General features: G+C 45.2%; 1 protein-coding gene across 1 annotated transcript in view; it reads right to left on the reverse strand.

Annotated features, from left to right (window-relative positions):
- Positions 1–23,380, reverse strand: part of MAOB (monoamine oxidase B) — a 103,601-nt gene extending 80,221 nt beyond the window's left edge. Inside the window, exon 1 of the mRNA XM_080795129.1 lies at positions 23,231–23,380. Within this exon, the coding sequence (XP_080651255.1) occupies positions 23,231–23,276 (46 nt within the window). The 5' untranslated portion in view covers positions 23,277–23,380. The remainder of the gene's footprint in view (positions 1–23,230) is intronic.
- Positions 23,381–24,485: the final 1,105 nt, after the last annotated feature.

The following is a 24,485-nucleotide window of genomic DNA, read 5'->3' on the forward strand; positions in this document are numbered from 1 at the left end:
CTTACCCATCTCGTCTTACTACCCTTTGCTCATGCCACTCCAGCCATATTGATTTTCTTTCCGTTTTTTTGAACATGTCAGACTTGTTCCTAACATAGGGGCTTTGCACCGACTGTTCCCACCTCCTGTAATATTCTTCCTCCAGATATTTACATGTTCAACATCTCGTGTCTCGGCTTCTACCTGACCTCTAAGGCAGAGGCATTCCTTGACTCTGCTCCATCACCCTCTCTATCTTATTTTTCATGGACTACTTACCCCTGCTGGTACTTTGTATGTCTGTATGTGGGTAGGTATGTATTATGTATGTATTATGTATGTAAGTAGGCAGTATTTATTTGATTGATTCATTGCTATTTATTGTGTGACCTTCTTCACTGGATTTTAACCTCTGTGAGGACGGGGATCTTACTTCTATTGCTTCCTGTTTTATCCCCAGCATCTGGGAGAACACCTTGCATGTAGGTCTCCTCAAGAAATAACGGTTACTGGTGGGAAAGAACTCAGACAAGTCAATAAGCTCATTTGTGAAGGATGAAGAAGGGCTCATTTCACAAAGGACTTACGCCGGTGGCTTCATCAGAACGCATTTCTACACAAAAACTGATGTAGCACAGGGACGCCTAGGTGGCTCAGTTGGCTAAGCCTCTGCCTTCAGCTCAGGTCACAATCCCAAGGTCTTGGGATTGAGCCCTGAGTTGGGCTCCCTGCTCAGCAGAGAGTCTGCTTCTCCCTCTCCTCCTTGCTCGTGTTCTCTCACTCTCTCTGCCTCTCTGTCTCTTTCAAATAAATAAAAGCCTTTAGTAGCATATTTTCAATCTGGAAAGATATGCTGTCATGTCATGCTTTTCCGTACCCCTTCATTCCTCTGAATTTCTGTTTGATTCCATGAGTCCTAACTTCCGGGGTTCCTTTCCTCTGTATAGATCTTTGTGACAGTATCTCCACGTTCATTCTTAGCTCTGTGTCTTACAAGGCCCATATCCCCCCCCCCCAATTCCTTCTGTCTCTCCTAATGAACCCAAACACAATGCCAGTGTTTATTTATCTTCCTGTATGTTGATGTGGCCAAAAGTGTACAGAGATTTGCATGTGACCTTAGTACAGGTGAGTTTCGAAACCACCAACCTCCCACAGAGTTTTTTTAAAAGTTGTTGAATCACCACACAAACTTTACATAGAATAATACCACAAGGAAAGCATGTTCAAGAAAGTTTCCTTATTGGATTAGGCCATTTTAATTACAGTATCAGAATCACCGTGTGGCTAATGGCCATAGCCCTGGGTGTGAGATCTCTGCACTAAAAGGGGTTGAGGGGCTCACAGAGGACTACATGCATTACAAGGGCATCATGAGCATTTCAACGTCTTGGCTAAAATGTTTCTAGGATTAGCTGCCTATCCATTCAGAAACAGAAACACCAGCTCATTCAAAAAGAAGAATGGATTCCACCCCATATTCTAACCACAAGTCAAGAAAAAAACTGAACTGGGGATGGGTGGGTGACTCAGTCAGTTAAGCATCTGTCTTCGAGGGGCACCTGGGTGGCTCAGTGGGTTAAGCCTCTGCCTTTGGCTCAGGTCATGATCTCAGGATCTTGGGATCCAGCCCCCGCATTGGGCTCTCTGCTCAGCGGGGAGCCCGCTTCCTCCTCTCTCTCTGCCTGCCTCTCTGCCTACTTGTGATCTCTCTTTGTCAAATAAATAAATAAAATCTTCAAAAAAAAATCTGTCTTCAGCTCAGATCATGATCCCAGGATCCTGGGATCCACCCCACCTTGGGCTCCCTGCTCACCGGGGAGCCTGCTTTTGCCTCCGCCTCTGCTGCTTCCTCTGCTTGTGCACTTGGTTTCTCTCTCTCTCTCTCTCTCTCTCTCTCTCTCTGTGTGTGTGTGTGTGTGTGTCAAATAAATAAATAAATAAAATCTTTAAAAAATTTTGAACTAAAGATAGCCCTCCCAGAAAATATAATTGAATAATAGACCTAAGAAGAATTTTCAACTTGACTAGTAATTAAAAAAGAAAAACAACCATTTTCAGCTCTCAGTTTGAAACACTGAGAAATACCATTTTTGCTCTCAGTTTGCAAGACTGAAAAAAAAGAAGGCTATGATATTAAATGCCACCAACAACGTGATGGAAAAATTCTGGCTGAAATAATCGTTGGTAAAACAGTTGAGAAAAACAATTTGGCAAAAGCCTGAAACTGTCCATTTCTTTAAATCGGAAACTGTTACTCCATGATTCAATTCTAAGAAATAGTACCACACATAGAAAAATTATTATTCCACAGATCTTTAGTGCCATGTCATTTATAATAACTCACATGTGATATGTAATGTCCAATAATCTCATATTGGTTAAGTAAGCTATGACACACCTATTTGATATTAATTAAATTATGTTCAGAAAGACTGCAATATTGTGAAAAATGCTTGTGTTTTTATATCAGGCAAGAGATATAAAATTGTGTCTGTAATATGACTATCAATATAAATGTGTGGCATAGGTGTGCGCATACACACACACACAGAGAAAACAAATGCACAAAAAAGGCTGGAAGAAAATACACCCAACTACTAAGAGCAGTTGTTTTGTTTTGTTTTGTTTTAAGTAGGTTCCATGCCCGGTGTGGAGCCCAGCGTGGGGCTTAAATGCATGACCCTGAGATCAAGATCTGAGCTGAAATTAAGAGTTGGACACTTAACCGACTGAGCCACCCAGGTGCCCCGAGAGTGGTTGTTTTGGGTGGTAGGACTTAAAAAATGAAATTATTCATCCAGATAATTCATCCAGAAGTAGTATAAAAAATAACTTATTTAGTCATGAGCTCATGCAAGTAGTTTTATTTACTAGACTATTTCCAGGATTCGCTGCATAAATGGTTCACTTTTGTTATAAATTTATACTTCTTAGAGACCTAAAATAAAGCAGAGTCACATAATTGCCTAAACTGTCTATAAATCACATCTATCTTCCTTCATATTGCCACTAACTCTCTGGATTTCAGGAAAAAAAATTCTATGCAGGCCCATTGATAGAATTGTTTTCACAAGGTCAACTGTATATCAAACCAAATAAAAATAAGAAGAACTACATGCTATTTATGAAATTTACTTCAATTACAACCGAATGACCAGATTGGGGAGGGGAGAGAAGGATGTACATTGTTTTTTCAAAACTTGGGAGCTGTTTCCCTTAATTGCTTTTTCTTTCAACACCACCAACACATCTTTATTAAATTGTCCTGTGAAATTTGGAACTTAATAACATTATTTATATTGTGCTTTCTAAACTGATGAATGCAATGTAATTATTGTTCAGCAATTAAGGGATTGAATTTGGCATCCTGATCTGTAACTCCAGGCTCACGTGCCACCTCACACTTCCCTTCTCAACTAATATTCATACTTTGCCCCACTAGAAAGCTCTGAAAAGATAATTGATCAAGTCATTAAAGAAAATTTCTGCAGTTATGTTTAGCCAACACAGAGAGATAGCTTTTGAATTTAGATCTTGTTGACTAAAAGCGTTCACAAATAATGCCAATTTCTCCCTAAATTGCCATAATAGCTGTGGCCCATCTTAAACAGGGAATTTTCCCTCTGTGATTCAGTTTATTTCTTTTAAGATTTTATTTATTTATTTGAGAGAGAAAGAGTGAGTGAGCATGAGCAGGGGGGGAGAGGGAGAGGGAGAAGCAGACTCCCCTCTAAGCAAGGAGCGGGACTTGATCTCAGGACCCTGAGATCGTGACCTGAGCCGAAGACAGATGCTTAACCGACTGAACCATCCAGGCATCCCTGGGGTTCAGTTTACATGATGGCTCTACTCAGAGGGGCAGAAAAGCAGACGCCATGGAAACGTTGCCATAAAAGTACCAAAAGCTTAAAACTGGGAAAATTTATTGGCACTCCCAGGCATTAACATTTTGCTGAAAGTTCAGTGAGAATAGTCAGAGAACAGTCTCTTTTCTGAGAACAATGAGCCACATGCATTACCAACAACCTGCCAACCAGCAAACAAAAACTTCGCGATGAACATAATATATGGCCGCCTCATTTTCGGTATTCCGGTTTTCACTGCAAGCCACCCTTCTGCTTTCTATTTTAAAAGGCTTCCCTGATCTGAAACCCTTGGAAACAAAGACATTTCAGAACTTCAATTATCTTCGGATTTTAGAGAGACAACCCAGTACAGAGACATATATTATGGGACAGTCCTAGTGACAGCTGGGACAACCGCTTTGAAATCACCCGATTATGTCTGCAGTCAAACATATGACTGAAAGCAAACACGACACATCAGTTCTGGCCAGGTTTTGCTGAAAGCTCGAGAGGACAGTTTCAGTTTTCAGTGTTCTGGGCATGTGGGCAGCGCAGATAAGGAACTGTGCCCTAAAGCATGGTAGATTCGAGAACTAGCTGCCTTCAGATAAGTGCTGAGGACCCGGATGTCGAAAACGGGACATGAAAACTCAGGACAAGTAAGGACACCCCCTTCATGAAAGAGATAATTTCCTACAACTAGGTGGTTTAATACTTGTATGATGGGTTGAGTAGACACTCATCATAAAAATCCTATTAAAGTAATTCCGAAGAGGTGGGTAACACAGAAAGATACAAATGCAATTTAAAACCAAAGTTGTTCATGTAGTTCTTAAGGAAAGATTCAATAAACAAAGTAATACTGACTGTGAATCCATCAGGTAGAAGCACCGTCCAGCATGGTGTGGGAGACAGAGTGCCTGCCCTCCTAGGCCTTACAGTTGGGAGGACAGAAAAGGTGTAAAACCAGATGCCATGGGAGAGTAGAACTGGGGAGCACAGTGTAGTTTGCACAAGGTTGTCAGATATGGAGATCTTTAAAAAACGAGGTTTTTTTTCCTTAAGATTTTATTTATTTGAGAAAGAGAGTGAGAGAGAGCACAGGAGTTGTGGGGGGAAGGGGAGAGGGCAGAGGGAGAAGCAGACACCCCACTGAGCAGGGACACTGATGTGGGGCTCCATCTCAGGACCCCAGGATCATGACCTGAGTCAAAGGCAGACGCTTAACCAATGGAGCTATCCAGGCGTCCCCAAAAATGAGGTTTTTTTTTTTTTAAGAAGGATTTTTTTTTAAGATTTTATTTATTTATTTGTTAGAGAGAGAGAGAGAGAGAGAGAGAGTGCGCGCAGGCAGACAGAGTGGCAGGCAGAGGGAGAAGCAGGCTCCTCGCCAAGCAAGGAGCCGGATGTGGGACTCGATCCCAGGACGCTGGGATTATGACCTGAGCCGAAGGCAGCCGCTTAACCAACTGAGCCACCCAGGCGTCCCCCCAAAAATGAGTTTTAAAGTAAGTTCTGAAAGATGGTCAAGAGTCACCAAAGTGGCTGGTGGGGGGAGCCTGAGGTGGATTATTCGAGGACTTGCCACACGTGGGCTGGTGTGGTTGCAGAGCCAAGACAAGTCACTGGTGGCCGATGATGTTTCTGAGGTAAGCAGGGGTCAGGCTTCCGGTGTCTGCGCCGCAGCCATCATTCTGGACTTAATCCTGGAAGCCACTAAAGGGTCTGAACCAGAGGAGGAACTCATGAGATTTCTATTTTAGAAAGATTGCCCTGCCAGGAGAACAGTCTGGAAGGATATATGCCAAAATATTAGTAAGAGTCACCTCAGGAGGGTTAGGATGGGGTGAAGGCCAACGGATAATTAGCTTTGTCTTTGAACAACTTCATTTGCCTCGCTTCTGGCCATAAACACTTTTTGTGGCTTAAAAATATTAAAACCAAATTATTCCTCCTCTAGTGTAAGAATGGATTGGGTAGATACACCCTGAAGACATTTTGCTAAGTGAAATGAGCCAGATGTAAAAGGACAAATACTGTATGATTCCATTCATATGAAGTTCCCCAAGTAGTCAAATTCGGGGGGCCGGGGGGCAGAAAGCAGAATGAGGGCTGCCAGGGGTTAAGGAGAGAAAGGAATGGGGAATCTATGCTTAATGGGGACAGGACATCAGTTTAGGGTGATGACAAAAATTCTGGGGAGGGATGGCAGTGATGGCTATAAAGGTACACAGGAGGCATCCTTTATCTAAAAAGGACTTTTTTTTTCTTTTTGGTATGCACAGGCCAACAATGGATGTCCTTAATGTGGATGAACACATCAACCTTAAGAACCTTAAGATATGGGATCGAGCCCTGCATCAGGCTCCTTGTTCAGCAGGGAGCCTGCTTCTCCCTCTCCCTCTGCCTCTCCCCCTATTGTGTGCTCTCTCTCTCCCTCTCCCTCTCTCTCTCAAATAAATAAATAAAATCTTAAAAAAGAAAAGAAAAGAAATGATATCTTCAAATGTCCAGTTAATACAGAGCATGAGAAGCTGAAAAATCTTTCCTTAGATTGTGGACACTACTCTGGAGAACACTATTAGTTGAATAAGCATTTATAGGGGCCAAATACCCTGAATCATTCTGTACCACAAAGCTCAGATACCAAAGATGTAGCAAACGATATCCAACCAGACAAATAACAGTGTGAGAGAAATATAAGCTCTCAACCTATGTTTCCTTTCCTCATCTCTTTCCGACCTTTGACTTAATGTAAAATTACACAGATCGAAAGACTGCACATATCACCTTATAAGAAGCATGGATTTATTGAGAACGAAAAATCTAATATTGATTTTCTCATGTGCACAAGAATTACACGCAACCAAGGACCATGAGAAATACCGGTCAAATATTATTACTACGCTTTGCATCTGTGTTTTTTGTTTGTTCTTCGCCCATACCTTCAATTATTTTAGCAGCAATTGAATAAGCTCCCACTTTTGCAAGTTATTTGCAGATGTTCCTTCTCATCATCACTATAGCTTTCTTTATATTTGACAAATATTAAAAACTGATGCCAAGAGTTTGTATACAGAACGCGTGGTTTGAGGACAGGCTTAAATTCCAAGTGCTCACATTTTTTTTTCAAGCCCTGTTTTCAAAGAAAACGGATACAAACATCTTAGCCCTCACATATATATCTTCACTAGAAACTTAAAATTCACTAATGCTTTTCATTTTAAAGATTGGTTTTAAACTTATTCCCCAGCGATCTTGAAACCCGCAAATTCCTTCTGAAGGAATTCATCCAGAAGGAAGGGAACCAGATTTAAAAGACAGGTTTCCTGAAACACACCTTTAAAAGAACACGGGAGGAGAAGAAAAAAATGTTTGGTCATTTTCACCAGCTTTTCAGAGTTTTTGTTCGCCAACTAAAACCCAGGAATAAAGGAAGTCCAAGTCCCAGACGATTTTTCTTCTGCACACAAACTGTTTTTGCTTGCCGCACCCCACCTTAGAGTCATCTTAACCTCTTTGTACTTTTTCCCATTTCTCAGACCTGTCTGCTGGAAGCTCAATATTGCGGACCGGCAGACTGATTTATCTACAGAAAACTCATTTTCCCCTTGGACACATTCTCCACGATAACAGAGAGAAAGGAACAAGAAGAGAAAAGCAGATCACAGGCAGTGTACTTTGGATGTTCTGCGTTTTATCAACTAGGACCATGTGATTTCCTTTCAGACTCTGACCACAGCTGCGTGCAGCCCGATTTCCGATGAAATAAAAGGCATGTATGATATTTCACCCCTCAGGAGGCCAAAAAGATCATACCACCTATGAGTAAGCCTGAAAAAAATTAGCAGATGACACAGCACCTGGAAACCAAGACCAGAGTCATCTCAGCATCCATTCTGACTTTGGCCCAAAGGTGAGCTCTGTAAAGGTACACAGGAGGCATCCTTTATCTAAAAAGGACTTTTTTTTTTTTTTTGGGGGGTATACGCAAGCCAACAATGAAAAGGCACAGGAAATGTAATTTCACCTCATTTCTTGCGTTTATGTGCGTGTGTTTAAGCTGGAACGCTTTCCTGATGTTCATTCCTGGCATCTAGCACGTAGAAGGCCTCGTTCACGCTTTCTAGATGAAAGGCTAACAACAGGCACACAGAAAGAGATTGGCCTGCGACCAGCCAAGATGTGAGGTAAACAGTAATATATAAGGGGCTGCATCACAGGATTAGAAACTAGCCTACGATGTCCTTTTACAGAGATCTCCATAAGTAAGGTGTTTTGTCTTTTTCAATCAGAGAACAGAATCCTCAAAGTGTTAATATCATCGTAATACTAACGGTCGAGCTCTGTAAAGTTTGGCTTGGTGGGGCATGGGAAGAACAGGACCTTTATCTCTCTCTCTCTCTCTCTCTCTCCTCTTAAATCATCTGTTCAAGTGCACAGAGGATAGAACTTTGGACATGCCAACTCAAAACATTATAACTCATTTAAATGCTATCAGCGATCATTTCCAAGAAGTATAGTCAAAAGGTTACCTGTCAAAATCCTACAACACACGCCTTCACGATCACGATCTTTCTAGTTCATTTGTTTTTCTAGCTCATTTGTCAGATCCCTCTATTAACGAATGTCCTTTGACCAAAACCTGCCAACCTGTTAATCTCGCCACTCAAACGCTACCGACCAGCTCCCTCACTTTCTCCCTCAACCATCTTGGATTCTGTTGCCCATGTTTACAACCACTTTTAGTATCTTCAATTCCCTGTGAGAAATCCTATGGGAAGCTGCATAAAAGAGTAGCAGGATTATGGGAAGAAGAGGGGTACGCACTAACAGTACTATTTTGCTAAGAACCCAGAATCTAGGGGCGCCTGGGGGGGCTTAGCCGTTAAGCGTCTGCCTTCAGCTCAGGTCATGATCCCAGGGTCCTGGGATGGAGCCCCGCATTGGGCTGCCTGTTCAGTAGAGCGCCTGCTTCTCCCTCTCCCACGCCCCCTGCTTATGTTCCCTCTCTCTTTCTCTCTCTCTCGATCTGTCAAATAAATAAATAAAATGTTTAAAAAAAAAAAAGAACCCAGAATCTGTGCTGGACCCAAAATGGTAGCCTGGGATAGATGGACAGTCCATGACCTTGTATGTCTAGTCCTCACAGATTATGGTTGTTTGTTCCTTATTTATCCCTTGGCTACACTGCCACAGATGTTTTCAATAAGGGAAGAGAACCATGTTTGTAACAATTCCAGATAAGAGGTTATGAATCTCAGCTCTAAATCAGCCCAGAGTGTTAAAAAGAGAATTAGATCCCCTGGAGTTTGTTGGGTCCAACGTAAAGGTCACCCTCCACCCTGTTCTGGAGGCACAGGGCACCTAAAAGATCCAGAACTGATGGGGCTCAGCACTCTCCCTGAGCCTCTGCCTCCAACTGACACAAACTTTATGGTTAGAAAGTCTTGTGATGGACAGAACGAAAATACGTCCAGCTCTTGTCTGTCTAGGTTAGGGTCCACGGCCGGCAGCCTTTGAGGCAGATCTACACATAGGAGCTTCATCAGGGTTCAACAGGTGTCAAGAAGTAAGGGGAGCAGGACAGAGGGCTGAACTGAGATGCAGTCACAACAGAGGCCTCAGTCAATCCCACAGGGAGCTCCAGAGCTGAGAGGGCCCATCAGAGTTATCCTGAAGTGAGGCAAGGGGGCCAGGCCTCTGTATCCCCGCATCTGTTGCAGGGTGCCCCCAAGGGAAGGGGTATGCTCTTGGTTGAGTCGGCTCCCCTCAGTCAAGGGCAATTTTCACAGAGGGACTCTACAGTGAACCAGCAGACGGCCAGCCCCCTCAGCAGGTGGGGGAATAACTGCCCTAAAGGGGGCTTAGGCAGCCAAATGGCCTCCACCACGCTGCCATTTTAGGCCAATAACAAGAAGAGCGAAACTGAAATTTCAATGGCCTGTGTATATTAGAGCGCAGATTTAAATTTCAACCACTTAGGGCTATATTTTAAGGAAAAATATTTGAATTGGCCAATTAACTCTCCAATAAATCCTCTCACTAAATATTTGTTCAGGTTCTTTGAGGCCCTGAGGTGATGCTTTCATCCTCCTTTCCTCTCTGGAGATGAACCTATCTTTCTCAGCACCCACCCTCCCGCCCAGAGCATTCACCTGTGTGGGGCTCTATGTGTCTCTCTCTGCTTGGCATACCCCTCAAAGATGGAAACCCATCTGTCTATTCCCACGCCAGCCCAATGCTTGGTAAATACGGCATTCGATAAGCATTTATTGAATAAATGAATTCATCAAGGAATGAGCAAATTTGACTTCTTTTTCTCCCTGGCAGAAACAACAGGATGGGAAAACACATTTGATGAAATGAGGAGCTCGTGTGCGTATACACCTTTGTACTTATCATCAGTGCTTAACAAGGGCTGTTTGATTTTGACTAACTGGCATGGCCTGAAAGGGCTATTCTGAAACAGTCAACTGTATCTTACAGGACTTCCAAATAAACGAAAATCTAGCACAGATTGGAATGCAAACTAGAAAGGACATTAAAATGTAAAACACAAAACAGCTGTGTGATCCTCTTATAAAAAACTGGACAAAGGCGATACCCATGTCTTATCTAGATGGGTAAAAATAATCATAGAAAATGATTTGTTAAAGGGCTGTTTCCTCTTCTTCACTGAAGCACAAGAGAATGATCTAATTAGTGATGTCAAACTTCTAGATGCATGGGATAAATAGTGTCCAAAAAACTTGGAAGTACTATAAAAAATATAATAATGGCGGGCATAAAGCACTCATTGCAAAAAACAGTTGCAGAAAGTAAAATTTACTTGCCACTACTGAAATTTTACAAATCTGAGGACATTTGTACTTTCTAGTCCCTACATCTTCATTAAGTGACAACTATGAACTGGGGAAGGACCATGGCTTTCTCTGTATTGTGCTGGAGAATTGTTGGTTGCCTGTTGAAGTAACTAAGAAGCCCATTATTACAATTCCACCCTAAAGTAAACTGGTAAATTTTCTTGGGAATGACAATTTTGCAATAATTATTAAAGGCCCTCAAAGGATCCCCATCATTTATTTCTAGAAACTTCCTAAAGAAATAATCAGAATTATGCACAATGGTTTAGGTGTAAAGATGTTCATAATAGCATTGTTTGAAAAAGCAGAAGTTTGGAAATGCAAATCTTCAGCAATAGGACAGTTGCGTAAATAAATACTATCCTATGAAGAAATATAATAAAGTAACCAAGATCTTATGAGAAAAGAGCAGTTAAGACATGATTAAGCAGTAATGTTATTATTTACTAAAAAACAAACAGATCCAATAGGTGACATGAAAAAAATATATATATAGGTGGCGTTAGTTAACAGTGGTGTTTCTGGTGGGGATCAATTATGGGTGATTTTCATTTTCCTTTTGTCCTTTTCTGCAATTTACAGATGTTCATAGTAAATATGTATTATTTCTATAATTCGTGTTATTAAAAAATGTTCCCATGTCACCAAAATAAATTCCTTCATCTATAAATCACCAAGAAAAAATGTGATTTCATCTTTCTTCTTTTCCCTTTTTTTGTGATTTCCTTTTTGTTGTTTTTTTTTAAGGATAGGGAATGTGCCCTCATGCTTGAGTGGAGGGGAGGAGAAGAGGAAGGGGGAGAGATAGAATCTTCTTTTTTTAAGATTTATTTATTTAAGAGAGAGAGACTGTGTGCATGTGCAAGCAGGGGGAGGGGCAGAGGGAGAGAGAGACAAGCAGACTCCCTGCTGAGTGGGGCTCAATCTCAGGACCCTGGCATTATGACCCGAGCTGGAATCAAGAGTCATGCTCAACTGATTGAGCTACCACCCAGGCATCCCTGTGATTTCATCTTTCATTTACATCAATAGCCTTTCTTCTTAAAATTTTTGAGGGAGGGGTTCCTGGATGGCTCAGTTGGTTAAGTGTCTGCCTTTGACTCAGGTCATGATCCCAGAGTCCCAGGATCGAGCCCCGCACCACGCTCCCTGCTCAGCGGGGAGTTTGCTTCTCCCTCTGCCCCTTATCCCACTCTCATGCTCTCTCTCTCTCTCAAATAAATAAATGGAATATTTAAAAAAAATTTTAAAACATTTTTGAGGGTATGTATTCTGGTTATTAAATTATTTGCTTATTAATTCTTTACTTTATCTTAAATCATATAAAAAAAGGGCCCTGCTGAACAACAAAAGCTTTTCCCAAGAGCTTGCTGTTTTAATGTAGAAAACCGAAAAACAACCCAAAGCAGCAAGATGGAATTAAAGACGAAATTATAAAGACACAATTAAAGACAGAAACACAAATGGAATCACAGGAATAAAAAAGTAGCTCCGTGGGACGCCTGGGTGGCTCAGTCGGTTAAGCCACTGCCTTCAGCTCAGGTCATGATCCCAGGGTCCTGGGATGGAGTTCCGCATCAGGCTCCTTGCTTAGCAGGGAGCCTGCTCTCTCTCTGCCTCTGCCTGCCATTCTCCCTGCTTGTGCACTCTCTCGCTCTCTCTCTCTCTCTCTGACAAATAAATAAATAAAATCTTAAAACAAAATTAGTTCCAACTCCAAAGCATGAGGTCAAGATTCCAAATTCAACATCAAAGAATCATTGGAAATGTTTGAGCTGTAAACCAAAAGGGGAGTGGTTATTCACGCCGGCAGGACAGCAAATCAAATTAAGGACCTAGCAGGACACCTTCCTCATTGTGCAATTGTGATAAATGTTGAGGAGGATGTGGCCAGAGTAAAAAACGTCCTACGGAAGAGATGACGAACATCAGGTCAAGAGCTTAACCTTCTGACATAACGTGGAAATTAACTAGAACATGCCACTTACGATACCATTAAACAGGGACCATGGTAACATCACTAACATTTGAAAGGTCATTCCTACCTGAAGGTACTTTCTGATTTTGCCCTTTCTCTCACAAAACAGTAGGTTTCAGTGACAACTTTGACATAACAAATAGGATGAACTATTCACTTTGTGTTTGAGACTGCCTAAGACATGTGTTTGTTACTGAGTAAGCGGGGTCACAGCCCTTGGGCAGAAAACTCTTTAATTTTTTTTTTGAAAAAGAGGGAAATTTTAAATACAGTCATGTCCTCCAATTCCAGTTATAAAACGTCCGAGGGAAAACATGAATTACTATTTTTGTAATACTTCCTTTCTGGGTAAGCTTTCAGCAAAACAGAAGAAAGCAAAATGCCTTTGAAGATCTTCTTCCATCCTTGCCTCCCCTCTCCCACTTTCTCTTGCAACTAGCCTTGAGAGTCGGGATAACCCAATTCATTATCAGCAGCTGGTCATCTCTCAAGCTACTCCAGAATTTTTACCCATTTCATGACTTCTCTGGCTTCTTGGTTGCCCTCTTCCCCTATCAGGCATATAACAGCCCACCCTACCTTCACAGCAAAAATTTTCCATGGCTCCCTATTTCCAACCACAGAAAAACCTATCTATTCACTTGGCTTTTTTTTTTTTAAGATTTTATTTTTAAGTAATCTCTACACCCAACGCAGGGCTTGAGCACACAACCCTGAGATCAAGAGTCGCATTCTCTACCCACTGAACCAGGCATGGGCGCCATCACTTGGCTTTTCAATGTCTCACTGTTTGATCCTAACCCCCTTCTAACTTTATTACCCATCGTATTATTCTTGCCTTGCTGGGCTTTCTACCTTCCTATGAACAGAAATATTAGCTGTTAACTGGAGCCTATGGCCCTGTGATTTATTTTATTCCTGCGACCTTTAAAACCTTTCTCTTGATGTCTTCCCACCCCCACTCCCACTTCCCACCTTGACTGTTCTTCAGGCACCTGTTCCCATTCCATTCCCTTAATGACAGCTTCTCCAACCCCTTGGGTCTTCAGTGATTTCTATGTATCTAACTTAGCCCTTGGGTTCCACAGTAAGGAGCTCACTTACGTATTATTCTTATTTTTATTTTTATGTTCAATTAGCCAACATACAGTACAATATCATTACTTGATGCAGAGTTCGATGACTCATTAGTTGCAGAACACTGGGGGTTATACACAACTTACGCAGTATTTTTACTCATTCCTTATTGCTGTGTCTCCAGATGTATTTTAAGTGTCCTGAGGGTAAGAACTTGGTCTTACCCTCTTTCTGTACTTCCGTTCAGGAAGTAAACTCATGGTGGCTTTTAAAAACGTGGCCCACTGGGACTTGGTTTTCTATAGTTTCTTTGTTTACAGAGTTAACGGAGGAAGCTAAAGATGGATCCATTCTGTGAATGTGAAAATAGAAAGTAGAAACTGTGCTTGCGAAATAGTAGTGATTTTTACCTTCTACCCAGCACCATTCAGTCAGTTTCTCGTTCAGAACGCCCCATAAAGTGGGGGGTTCATCCCCCAGGACAGTAATTGTATTCAAAAGAAGTGGCTGTGAGGCCTGGGCTCAGCCCTTTGGGCTCTCTTGGTCTGCTTTTCCTGGGACAGAAAACCAGGTGTTCCCCCTAGGAGGTGAAACTTCATTAAAATGCTTCCATGTTCAATCACCAATGATTTTATTAAAACAAATATATATATATATTTTTTAGCTTGTAAGAAATTTATGGAACTTGGATGTTCCTAATCAGAATGGAATTTTATACCACTAATGCCCCCTCTCTTAAGGCAAATAATTACTTTTATGCAGGGACATTACTAAAAAGCTAACCTTAACAAACTTAAGGCCCTTCCAAACTGGCAATGCTGCACGTTTAACCTGAGGGAATCTCCAAAGCATTCTGGGGCACCTGGGTGGCTCAGTCGGTTAAGCATCTGCCTTTGGCTCAAGTCATGATCCCAGGGTGCTGGAATCGAGCCCCGCATCGGTCTCCCTGCTCAGTGGGGAGTCTGTTTCTCCCTCTGCTCCTCGCCCTTCCCCTGCTCCTGCTCTCTCTCTCATGCTCATGGACGTGTATGTGTTTTCTCTCAAATAAAAAAAAATCTTTAAAAAAATAAATATCCAAAGCATTCTACTATGGAGATAAAAACAGTCATTCTGAACACAGCCTCTCAATTTGGCTCATTTTGAGACTTAGAAGAGTATCTGATCTTGTACATTTCCAGGATCCCCTCAGTTAATACTGCCAGTTGTTGAGGCGCCTGGGTAGCTCACTGGGTTAAGCATCTGACTCTTGGTTTCAACTCAGGTAGTGATCTGAGGGTCCTGGGATCGAGCCCAGCAACTGGCTCGGGGCTCAGCACAAAGTCTGAGGTGGAGTCTTCTAGACTGTTTCCCTCTCCCTCTGCTTCTCCTCTGCTCGTGTTCTCTCTCTCTCTCCCTAAAATAAATAAAATCTCTTAAAAAAAAAATACCGCCCGTTGACTTGTAAAAATGGCAGAGTTAACACTTACCGACCCTTCCAGGACTTAGTCCTAGGGCCCTCACTCCATTTTATAAACAAGGATCTGGAGTCTCTGGGGAAGTAGGTAATAACCCAAGCTACACAGTTAGGGACAGGGGGAGGATTTGAACCTAAGCCCTATGCCCCCAGAGTCCTTGCATTTAACTTCTGGGTTACCCTGCTTCCTCTAGAAGGTGAAAGGTTTACTCCATTTTTTTCTCTAGGTTTCTAGCTGTGGAATGTACCTTCTCTGGGTCCAAAGCCTGGGAGGACCCAAGAGCCTGATGGAGGAATTCTACCAACGTGATTCCATTTCGGGGAGCTAGAGTGGGCATACCTCCTTGCTAAATACCAGAGATGGAACATAAACCACACAAAGTGCTGGATTTTGAGCAGCCTATGGTCAGATGAGGGGTCACAGATGCTTAAACGGGTCAGTGAAATTAAAACTGATAAGACTCTAAGTAAAATAGTCATTAAATCCAAAGATGAACCTGGTTAGTGGTAGTTCTGATACAGGGTCACCGGCAACTGTACACATGTCATTTGCCCCAGGGCCTGAATGACATCTGCCATTAGACTATGGTCTTGTCACCTGTAATAATTTAATGGTCACTAATCTTTTTTTTTTATTTTTTAGAGAGAGAGAGAAAGCATTGGGGGGGGGGGTGTTGGGCAAAGGGAGAGGAAGAGAGAGAATCTTAAGCAGGCTCCACACCGAGCACAGAGCCCGACATGGGACTCCATCTCACCAGCCTGAGATCATGACCCAAGCCAAAATCGAGTGAGACGCATAACCAACTGAACCACCCAGGTGCCCCAAGAGTCACTAATTTTAAATGTTATTCAAACTGTAGAAGTACAAATTCCATATTCATCAGTCAAGCACATATGCATATAAAGTGTGAGTCTTGACAGGAATAAAGAAAGGTACTAGCATATTCAAACTTGGCGATGACATACTAGTTTATCATTACGGCTATCTGGAGAAGTTAACAGTTGGCCTGAAAACATTTTCTGAGCTTTACTGTGTCAAAGCAACATGGGAAGTGGGAGTCAGGTCCAAAATGTTAGAGAAATAAGTTAAAACTAAATGAGCTCTTCACGTTCATAGGATAAACTTGACCAGAGGTACCATCCCAGTGTCCTGGGATCGAGCCCAGCGTCGGGCTCCCTGCTTGCAGGGAACCTGCTTCTCCCTCTCCTCCCTGCTCATGCTCTCTTTCTACTTCTCTCTCTCTTGCTCTCTCAAATAAATAAATAAATAAGTAAAATCTTTTTTAAAAATGCAGGAGGGGCACCTGGGTGGCTCGGTTAAGGTGCTGCCTTCAACTCAGGTCATGATCCCGGGGTCCTGGGATTGAGCCCCACATTGGGCTCCCTGCTTGGCAGGGAGCCTGCTTCTCCCTCTCCCTTTGCTTGCCTCTCCCCTTGCTTGTGCGCACGCTCTCTCTCTCTTTCACTCTGTCAAATAAATAAAATCTTTTTTAAAAAATGCAGGAATTGGGCGCCTGGGTGGCTCAGTGGGTTAAAGCCTCTGCCTTCGGCTCGGGTCATGATCCCAGGGTCCTGGGATCGAGCCCCGCATCGGGCTCTCTGCTCGGCAGGGAGCCTGCTTCCCTTCCTCCCTCTCTCCCTGCCTCTGCCTACTTGTAATCTCTGTCTGTCAAATAAATAAATAAAATCTTTAAAAAAAATGCAGGAATTGCTGAAGCAGCTGATTTTCAGTTACAAGCTGTAGTGTTTTAAAACCAATTCGCATGACCTTCGTTATCGGCCGCATTGCTAAAATCCTCTCGATGTGCGTGGCTCTGTAGCCACAGGAGCATGAACAAATGATGTGGAAACACATCCCAAGTTCATGTTACACAGGAAGTGGACCGCTCTGATGATGGGTAAAGGTTAACAGACCAGAACTAGCTGCTTCTGCAAGGACATTTTCACCCAGCAGCGGAAGAAATCAAGGAAACAAATGTCGAACTGAACAACAGAGGGCTGATCTTAACATCAACGTCCGCCAGGCACCAAATGCATGAGAAGTGTTCATAGAACAGAAATGCGTTCTGCAGTCAGAATTTCTCATGCTTTTCCCTCTTCAATATATTTTCAAAGTAATTAGAGTTTAAGCTTTTTCTTCAAATTTTGCTGCTGGCTTTCTTATATCATCTGTGTGAGTAAATCATATACAAACCAAGAAAGTAGGGCGGGGAGGCAGCACCCCTAGACGGGATGATAGTCCATGAATCTCTGTGTGTGCATGTGCGTGTGCGTGTGCGTGTGTGTGTGTGTGACTGCACGCCCAGCCGCTAACCGTTTCCTCAACCCGAAGTTTGACAGTGGAGTCAGCTGGCACGGTGCCATTTCAGACCCATCTGTGGTCAGTGGCCATTCGTCAGCCTGATGAACAATAGTAGCCAGTGTCCACTGTGTGCTTGCCAGATGCCAAGCCCCGTGCCTGCATTTTCTCATTTAATCCTCTCCACCACTTTGCGAAGGGGATACCATTCTTATCCCTCTCTTCTGGATGAGAAAACCAAGACCTGGGAAGGTTACCGATGTCTGTCAAGGTGGCACAGCTAATTCGTGGTGGAACCAAGGCAGACGCCGCGCTCTTAACCTCAGGCTCTAGCACTGCCCTGTAGAGCAAGGGCGGGTTGGTGGGGGTGGGCTAGACCTCAGCATCCTGCCAAATGCAAAGGAAATTGCTGCCACAGATAATGGCCAAGCCGAGCCTGAAACCTGGAGGATACAGAAGGATTTAGAAATCGCGCTTCTCGTGGCACCTGGCTCTGCCCACGTGGCCCATCCAGCAGGCCCCTCCCACCGATGTGCCCCATGTACTAGAATCAAGCAGGAGGTACAAGGCTTTGGTGTTCTTTTTTTTTTTTTTTTTTTTTTTTAAAGATTTTATTTATTTATTTCACAGACAGAGATCACAAGTCACACAGAGATTACAAGTAGGCAGAGAGGCAGGCAGAGAGAGAGGAGGAAGCAGGCTCCCTGCCGAGCAGAGAGCCCGATGCGGGGCTCGATCCCAGGACCCTGGGATCATGACCTGAGCCGAAGGCAGAGGCTTTAACCCACTGAGCCACCCAGGCGCCCCAAGGCTTTGGTGTTCTTAACCCTCACAGAGCTGCTGGAAAAAGTCAAGGTCCTAACATCTTGCCCAGCATGAGGATGGCACTCGGAATGCCAGCTCTTTGTTATTATTTTTTTTAAGAATTTATTTATTTATTTGTCAGAGAGAGTGAGCACAGGCAGACAGAGTGGCAGGCAGAGGGAGAAGCAGACTCCCTGCTGAGCAAGGAGCCCGATGCGGGGGGGTTCGATCCCAGGACGCTGGGATCATGACCTGAACCAAAGGCAGCCGCTTAACCAACTGAGCTACCCAGGAATCCCAACCTGATGCGGGGCTCGATCCCAGGACTCTGGGATCATGACCTGAGCTGAAGGCGGAGGCTTTAACCCACTGAGCCACCCAGGCGCCCCTTATTTATTATTAATAAGCAATTAATCCTTCCGTGAATCAGTAGTATTTGCATGTATTATTCATACACTTGTGATTATAAGGGAGACAGGAATCAAATGGCTGGAAATGAGGCCCGGGTCAGAATCTGAATAAGAGCCAGGCTAGGCAGCGGCTGGTACCCAGATCTGGGGCTGCTGAAGTTTCTCCTGATAACGAATACGGAGAGTCCCAGAGCCCGACGTGAGCCTGAGCTCTGGAAGCCCCTCACTGGAGGGAGTAAAGGGATGGGGTGGGGCAGGAGGGGACTGAAATCAGGCAGGTCCCTCCTGATGCCCGCCCCTGCTGCCATCTTATAAAAGCTGCGTGGCAGGAAAAATTATTAGTGTGTGAACAGGAGGAAGTGATCACACCGAAATGCCTGCTTCTCCTCCCAGACTGAAAAATCCTAGCGGCTCATCAAGGGTCTATTTTCCAAAAAGCATAAACTGAAGCCGTAATGGCCAGCAGGTACATTCTTTTGAATCCTAGCAATAACCTCTTCTTACCGATAAAGGCATTAAGAGTCTGATGTAGAAGATGAGGCCGCGGAAGAGCAGGGGGAGTGATGGGACTTTTATGGTGACGCAGTAGGGAAGGATAGGAAATAGGATCCATAATGGGTCTGTTTGGCCCTAAAGTGTCTATTGTTTTCACACTGCCATACTGGCTCTCTCTCTGGAGCCTCTCTTTGACAGGGGTCAACAGTTTGCCGAGTACTTCTAGATCATTACTACCTTTCAGAACATTCAGAGGGGTTCTGGGAGCCCAGTGATGTCCTCCACCTTTCTTCATCAAAGGCGAAGATGAAGTTTTACCATTAACACATATGCCGCATCTGCCTACTGCATCCCTCAACTTATGATCCCTCGTGGGTCATCTCTGACAGGCCCTGCCCAGGCCGGGCCCACCAGTCCATAGCAGGCTTGCTCTCCTGGCCCATAAAGATCACCAGCCAAGCTGGCTCCGACCATCACAGGATCTCAGCCAAGTACCCACCAACCTCAGATGGCTGACTCTCCTCTCTCAAGCCTGGCAAAGACATCCTTCTTTCTACTTCGAACTTCCTTTTTTTTTTTCCCAGCTTTTATTTTGAGGATTGAGCAAGAGCCATTCCAGAATGGCAAAAGATAAGTTTCCATGGTTTCACCAACCCAAACACTGAAACTGAGACTCAGAACAAGAAATAGTGTGCTGCCCTCCAGCTCCATGTGGGAAACGCTGTTATTCTGTCAAAACTCCAGAGATCACGTGCCCCTTGGGCAAAGGAGATCTCAGGAGGTGTGCCTTTCTAGGCCACGCACGTTTCTCAAGAAGCTAGTCCACAACTGCCCCGGAATTTTTCACACATCAAAAAAGAAAGTTGCATATTAACCAGCTGCCTCTCCCATACATCTGTGTTTATCCTAAAGGGAGCAATTAAAACTTGCTGATGGCTTAAAAAACTATCAGAGAGCTAGCAAAAAGTCCCAAGTTTAATAATTAACACATTTTAAAACCCAGAGTCAAATTCAGGCATTTCTAAACATACATCACTGTGGCAGTCACCTACTAATTCTAAAATTCTGATTTGATCCCTTCTCTTGCCCTCCCATGTGATTCGGCGGGGAAATGCAAAAAGGTTTGGTAGTCAGTGAATGTGAGTTTCATGTGAGTTTCGGGGCCAATCAATTGCTGCTTTGTCCTGTAAAGTTAAAGGTCCCCTCCCTGGGCTCCAGGGGCTCACAGTCCCAGTGGAGGGGAAAGTGAGCCATTACAAACTCCTGGAAAGGAACAAGGGGGCAGGGGAGAGTAAAACAGAGGCATCTAATCCGATCTGGGGGGATTCGGGAGGGCAGTCCTGGGAGATGATATCTCAGCCAGGATGTGAGGTTAACTGTCTTTCAGCAACTGTTTCCTCCTCAAACTACAGAGAATGACTGAAACCTTCCTCCCTTCCACCCCCACCCCACTTCCAGCCTGTCCTGGACTTCGTCCCTTTTCTCTCTTGGTTCCATTCATTTCATTTGCTTTAGTGGTTTCAGTTAAAACTTCACCGCTGAGCTCATCAGTGAGCCCAACTTCTTCCCTGAATCCCACCTGCTAGACATCTCTCCCCAGTGTCCTCCGGGCCCCTCTGAAACCTGCTCTTCCCCTTCACACCCCTCTTCTTGCTAAAACCGTCACCATATCCCTCTCACTTGTCACACATCGCTCTGTGAATGAAAAACCCTCAGTGGTCATTCATTGACCACACAAAGAACTAAACTTGCTGGGTTTGAGGTACCAGCCTCCCCACAATCCATCCCACCAGACCCCACCCCCGCAACTCTCCACACTGAAGTTCTCAAGGCTTCCTAAGCATGCTACCATGTTCTTTCACATATTTGTGATTTTATACCAGCCGTTCCTTAGCTCAAACTGCTTTCTGCCGCTAGTCTCCAGCTGAACCCTTATTCATCCTTTAAGGCCTGCTTCAAATGTCACCTCCTCTGTCAAGTCTGCCCAGATTTTTCTCAGGCAGAGTTTGACATTCTCTCCAATCACCTTCCCTGGGACTTTGTGCCTGCAGCACTGAAGCTTCTTATCAGAGGTCATGAGTATTCACTGATCAGGACACGTTTCTCACGTGTCTCCCACGTTAGCTACTGAATGCCCTGGGGCAACAACCCTGTCTAATTCGTCTTTTATTCCTTTCGGGATAGGATGTGGAACAGGAAGTAAGAAGTCACTGCATGAATGAATAATGAATTAATGAATGGATTCCTCTTGTGGCATGTACCATTTTCGACCCTGTATTGTCTTTGTTTGGGTATCTCATCTCCCTTCCTAGATGGACAAGTCTTCCAGGGCAAAAGCAAAGTGATCCATTCTTGCGATGACCCTGTAATCTAGCTATGACTAACTGGCGTTGCCCTCGTGAAGCAGATAAAGCAACTGAGTGAAGTCCTTGGAGCCCTGCTTTCTTGGTTTCCAGAACAATGCCTATTCCATGCACTGTTCTTGAGAAAACGCAGATCTATTCACCTGTCGCCTCTTTTGAGAGTTTGAGGGTGAAGGCAGAGGTTTACCACTGCTTGCAAAAAGAGCCAAACCCTTGTCTACTGTTCCCGAATGAGTCCAACATGACTAATCTGAGTGATCTTGAAGGTCTGGAGTATGAATCAGAAAGGGCAAAATAAGGGGGGAGGTGCGGAATAGAAAAATCTGAATCCATTAGACTTGGGGCAAAAACAGGACTTTGGGGGTCTGGCAAGAAAACCTTCAGCTTCTGGAAGATGGGATGTTATGCAAGGCAGCAACCAAAAGCACTGAATAATATTTTCTAAAGCACCTAGGTAGATATGCTTTTAAAGTCCATGTTCCTAGAGGAGAAAAGATGCCAAAAATACTGAAGGGAAACAGAATCGATATAGTCTTGACCTACCTTAGCACGCCACTGTGCCTAGGCATCTGTAGGCCTGTGGCACCCAACACAATGCCTGGCGTGAGTGAGCTCAGGAGGGCCCCACAAACAGAAGTGGTAGCCTGAGATCTGACCCAGAGGTGAGGAGGGGTAGAGTGGAGAGAGCAGCACGGGACCAGAATCAGCACCCAGCATCCAAGGCCTTGGTTTATTCACCAGATACCTCTACCCTGCCCACATCTGGGGAGCAAGGGCCAAATCTGCTCCTGAGACCTGGCCAGGGCGAATGTTGGCCAACACATCCATGGTTTGGGGAAGCGTCCTAATTACTTCGCAGCCACCAGGAGACCCTGGGGTTTGGGCCAAATTATCTGCAGGGGTCTGTTAGGCTGTTCTAGGAGTACTGCTTATTCCCACTAACCCCACCCCATATAGTCTACCCTCCTCAGAAGGTGAGTTTCCCCACTGACCCCATCCCTCCCTCTGGCTTTTGTGCACTGTCGCGTCCCCGTGCCTGAGAGGATGGTTGTTTTGTTTTGTTTTGTTGTTTTGGGGAGTTTGTTTGTTTGTTTGTTTGTTTTTTGACAATCGCTCACCCCAGGGTCCAACCCCTGCTTTCGAAACCAGGAGCTTTTCAAGCGCGTTTGCCCGCGACCAAGAACTACAACACGTTGTGGCGCACGCCTTCAGGCACAAGCGGCCAGGTCAGGTTGGAGCAAAGGATTGACCTTTGCTTGGAAAAAGTGACGGCCCTTGGCGTCGCCCCCTAGTAGAAATCTCTCACCTGCCGGCCGCCTTTCTCCTCGCCTCTAAAATTCCCCCAAGGGCAGGCCTGGCAGCCTTCGCAGGGAGAAGTTCAAAGCCTGGCCCCAGCCTTTCCACAGACTTTCAGCCCCCGCTTCTGTCTGGGACCGCACCATATTCCGCCGGCGAGGGAGGATTGTGCGCGGCGCTCGGGACCCGCGAAATGCCCGCCAGGGCGCGGAGAGTCTTGGGGTGGGGGTCCGGGACCAGCCTCCGCCCCAAGGCCCTAGGCCCTCGGCCCTCGGCCGTCAGCCGCCCCCGCGCCACCCCCCGCCCCCCAGGCGGCCACCTGTCCGGGCGCGGGAGGAAGGAGGGCCGCCGCCGCTACTGACCTGAGATGCCGCCCCCCACCACGACCACGTCGCATTTGCGGCTCATGGCGCTCGTCCCGCTCCGGGCCTCCCGGGTGCCCGCTGCTCGGCAGTCTGGGTCTCGGCCCCCGCCCGCCACGCTGCTACCCCAGCACACTAGCGCCGCCGCCCAGCGGCTATATCGCCCGCCGCGGGCCCCGCCGCCGAGCCCCGCCCCCGCCCGCAGCTCCGCCGCCCAGACCTGGGAGGGCGGGCGCCGGGGGCGGAGAGATCACCTGGTGCCTGCACGTGGGACGGGAGAGGGGGGTCCGGGGGGACCTCCCGGGGGGCCCTCAGCCCCCAGCCTCCTGCACAGTCTTTATTTCCCTATCAGCCTCCCTAGTGTGCTTTGGAGCTCCGGGAGTGGCGTGGGGTGGGGGGCGCTGGGAAGGTGGCCCGTGGGGATGGCTTCCTCCAGTCCCCTACCTGGTCCCCCCAAAAGAGCAATACAAATAATAGCAGGTATTCACTGAGCGCTTTCCAGATCCCAGGCACCACATTAAGCGCTTTACGTGCATGATTCCGGTTAAGCCTTCCAACAACCCATTTTACAGATAAGGACAGCGAGATAAAAGCAGTGAGGAGCGAAGGCAAGGTTTAAAAAAAAAAAAAAAGCCAGAAGGAAAAAAAAGTAAAAGGCGCGGTGATTCTGAGACCCACTTTGATCCACCGCGGTGCTATCACTGTCCTGGAAAGGATTCCCAGCCCCTCTCATCATGCTTCCAGTTACCCACCTTCCCCTACCCCTCACCCCTGCCCTCATACCCGCAATGAATTCAGCAAGAGTGAAGCAGCGAGCAGAGTTATTTGTGGCTCTAAAATGTGGATCTGGGGACCTTGGCTTTGCCAAACATAGGGATGATTCGACAATATTATAGGTGTTTAAGCTGAGATGGCCCAAGAAAACAGAGGTGTATTTCTTCAGGAGACTTGGAAAGTCACCTTTCAAAAAGTGGAAAGGAGGAATGTAGGGTGGCTTTTCAGGAACTAATTGTGTGAAGTGCTTCTGTTCAGGGTAGGGGAGCTGTGGGGCTGGAGGTGGGAAGGGGAAGGGGTTGCTGGCTCCAGGTCTGGTGAACTCTGAGGCAAACCTCCACCTCATCTCACCCCAGTCCGTGTATCCACCTGCTACCAAAGCATCCTGAGCTTCTGCCGCCCTCAGACTAGAAGATGGGTTGGGCATGTCTGTGACTGAGAAGTCACCTGTGGCAGAAGTCTTGATCCTGCTCTGACCTGA

The sequence above is a fragment of the Martes martes genome (genome assembly GCF_963455335.1).
Source record: "Martes martes genome assembly, chromosome: X".
NCBI lineage: Eukaryota > Metazoa > Chordata > Mammalia > Carnivora > Mustelidae > Martes > Martes martes.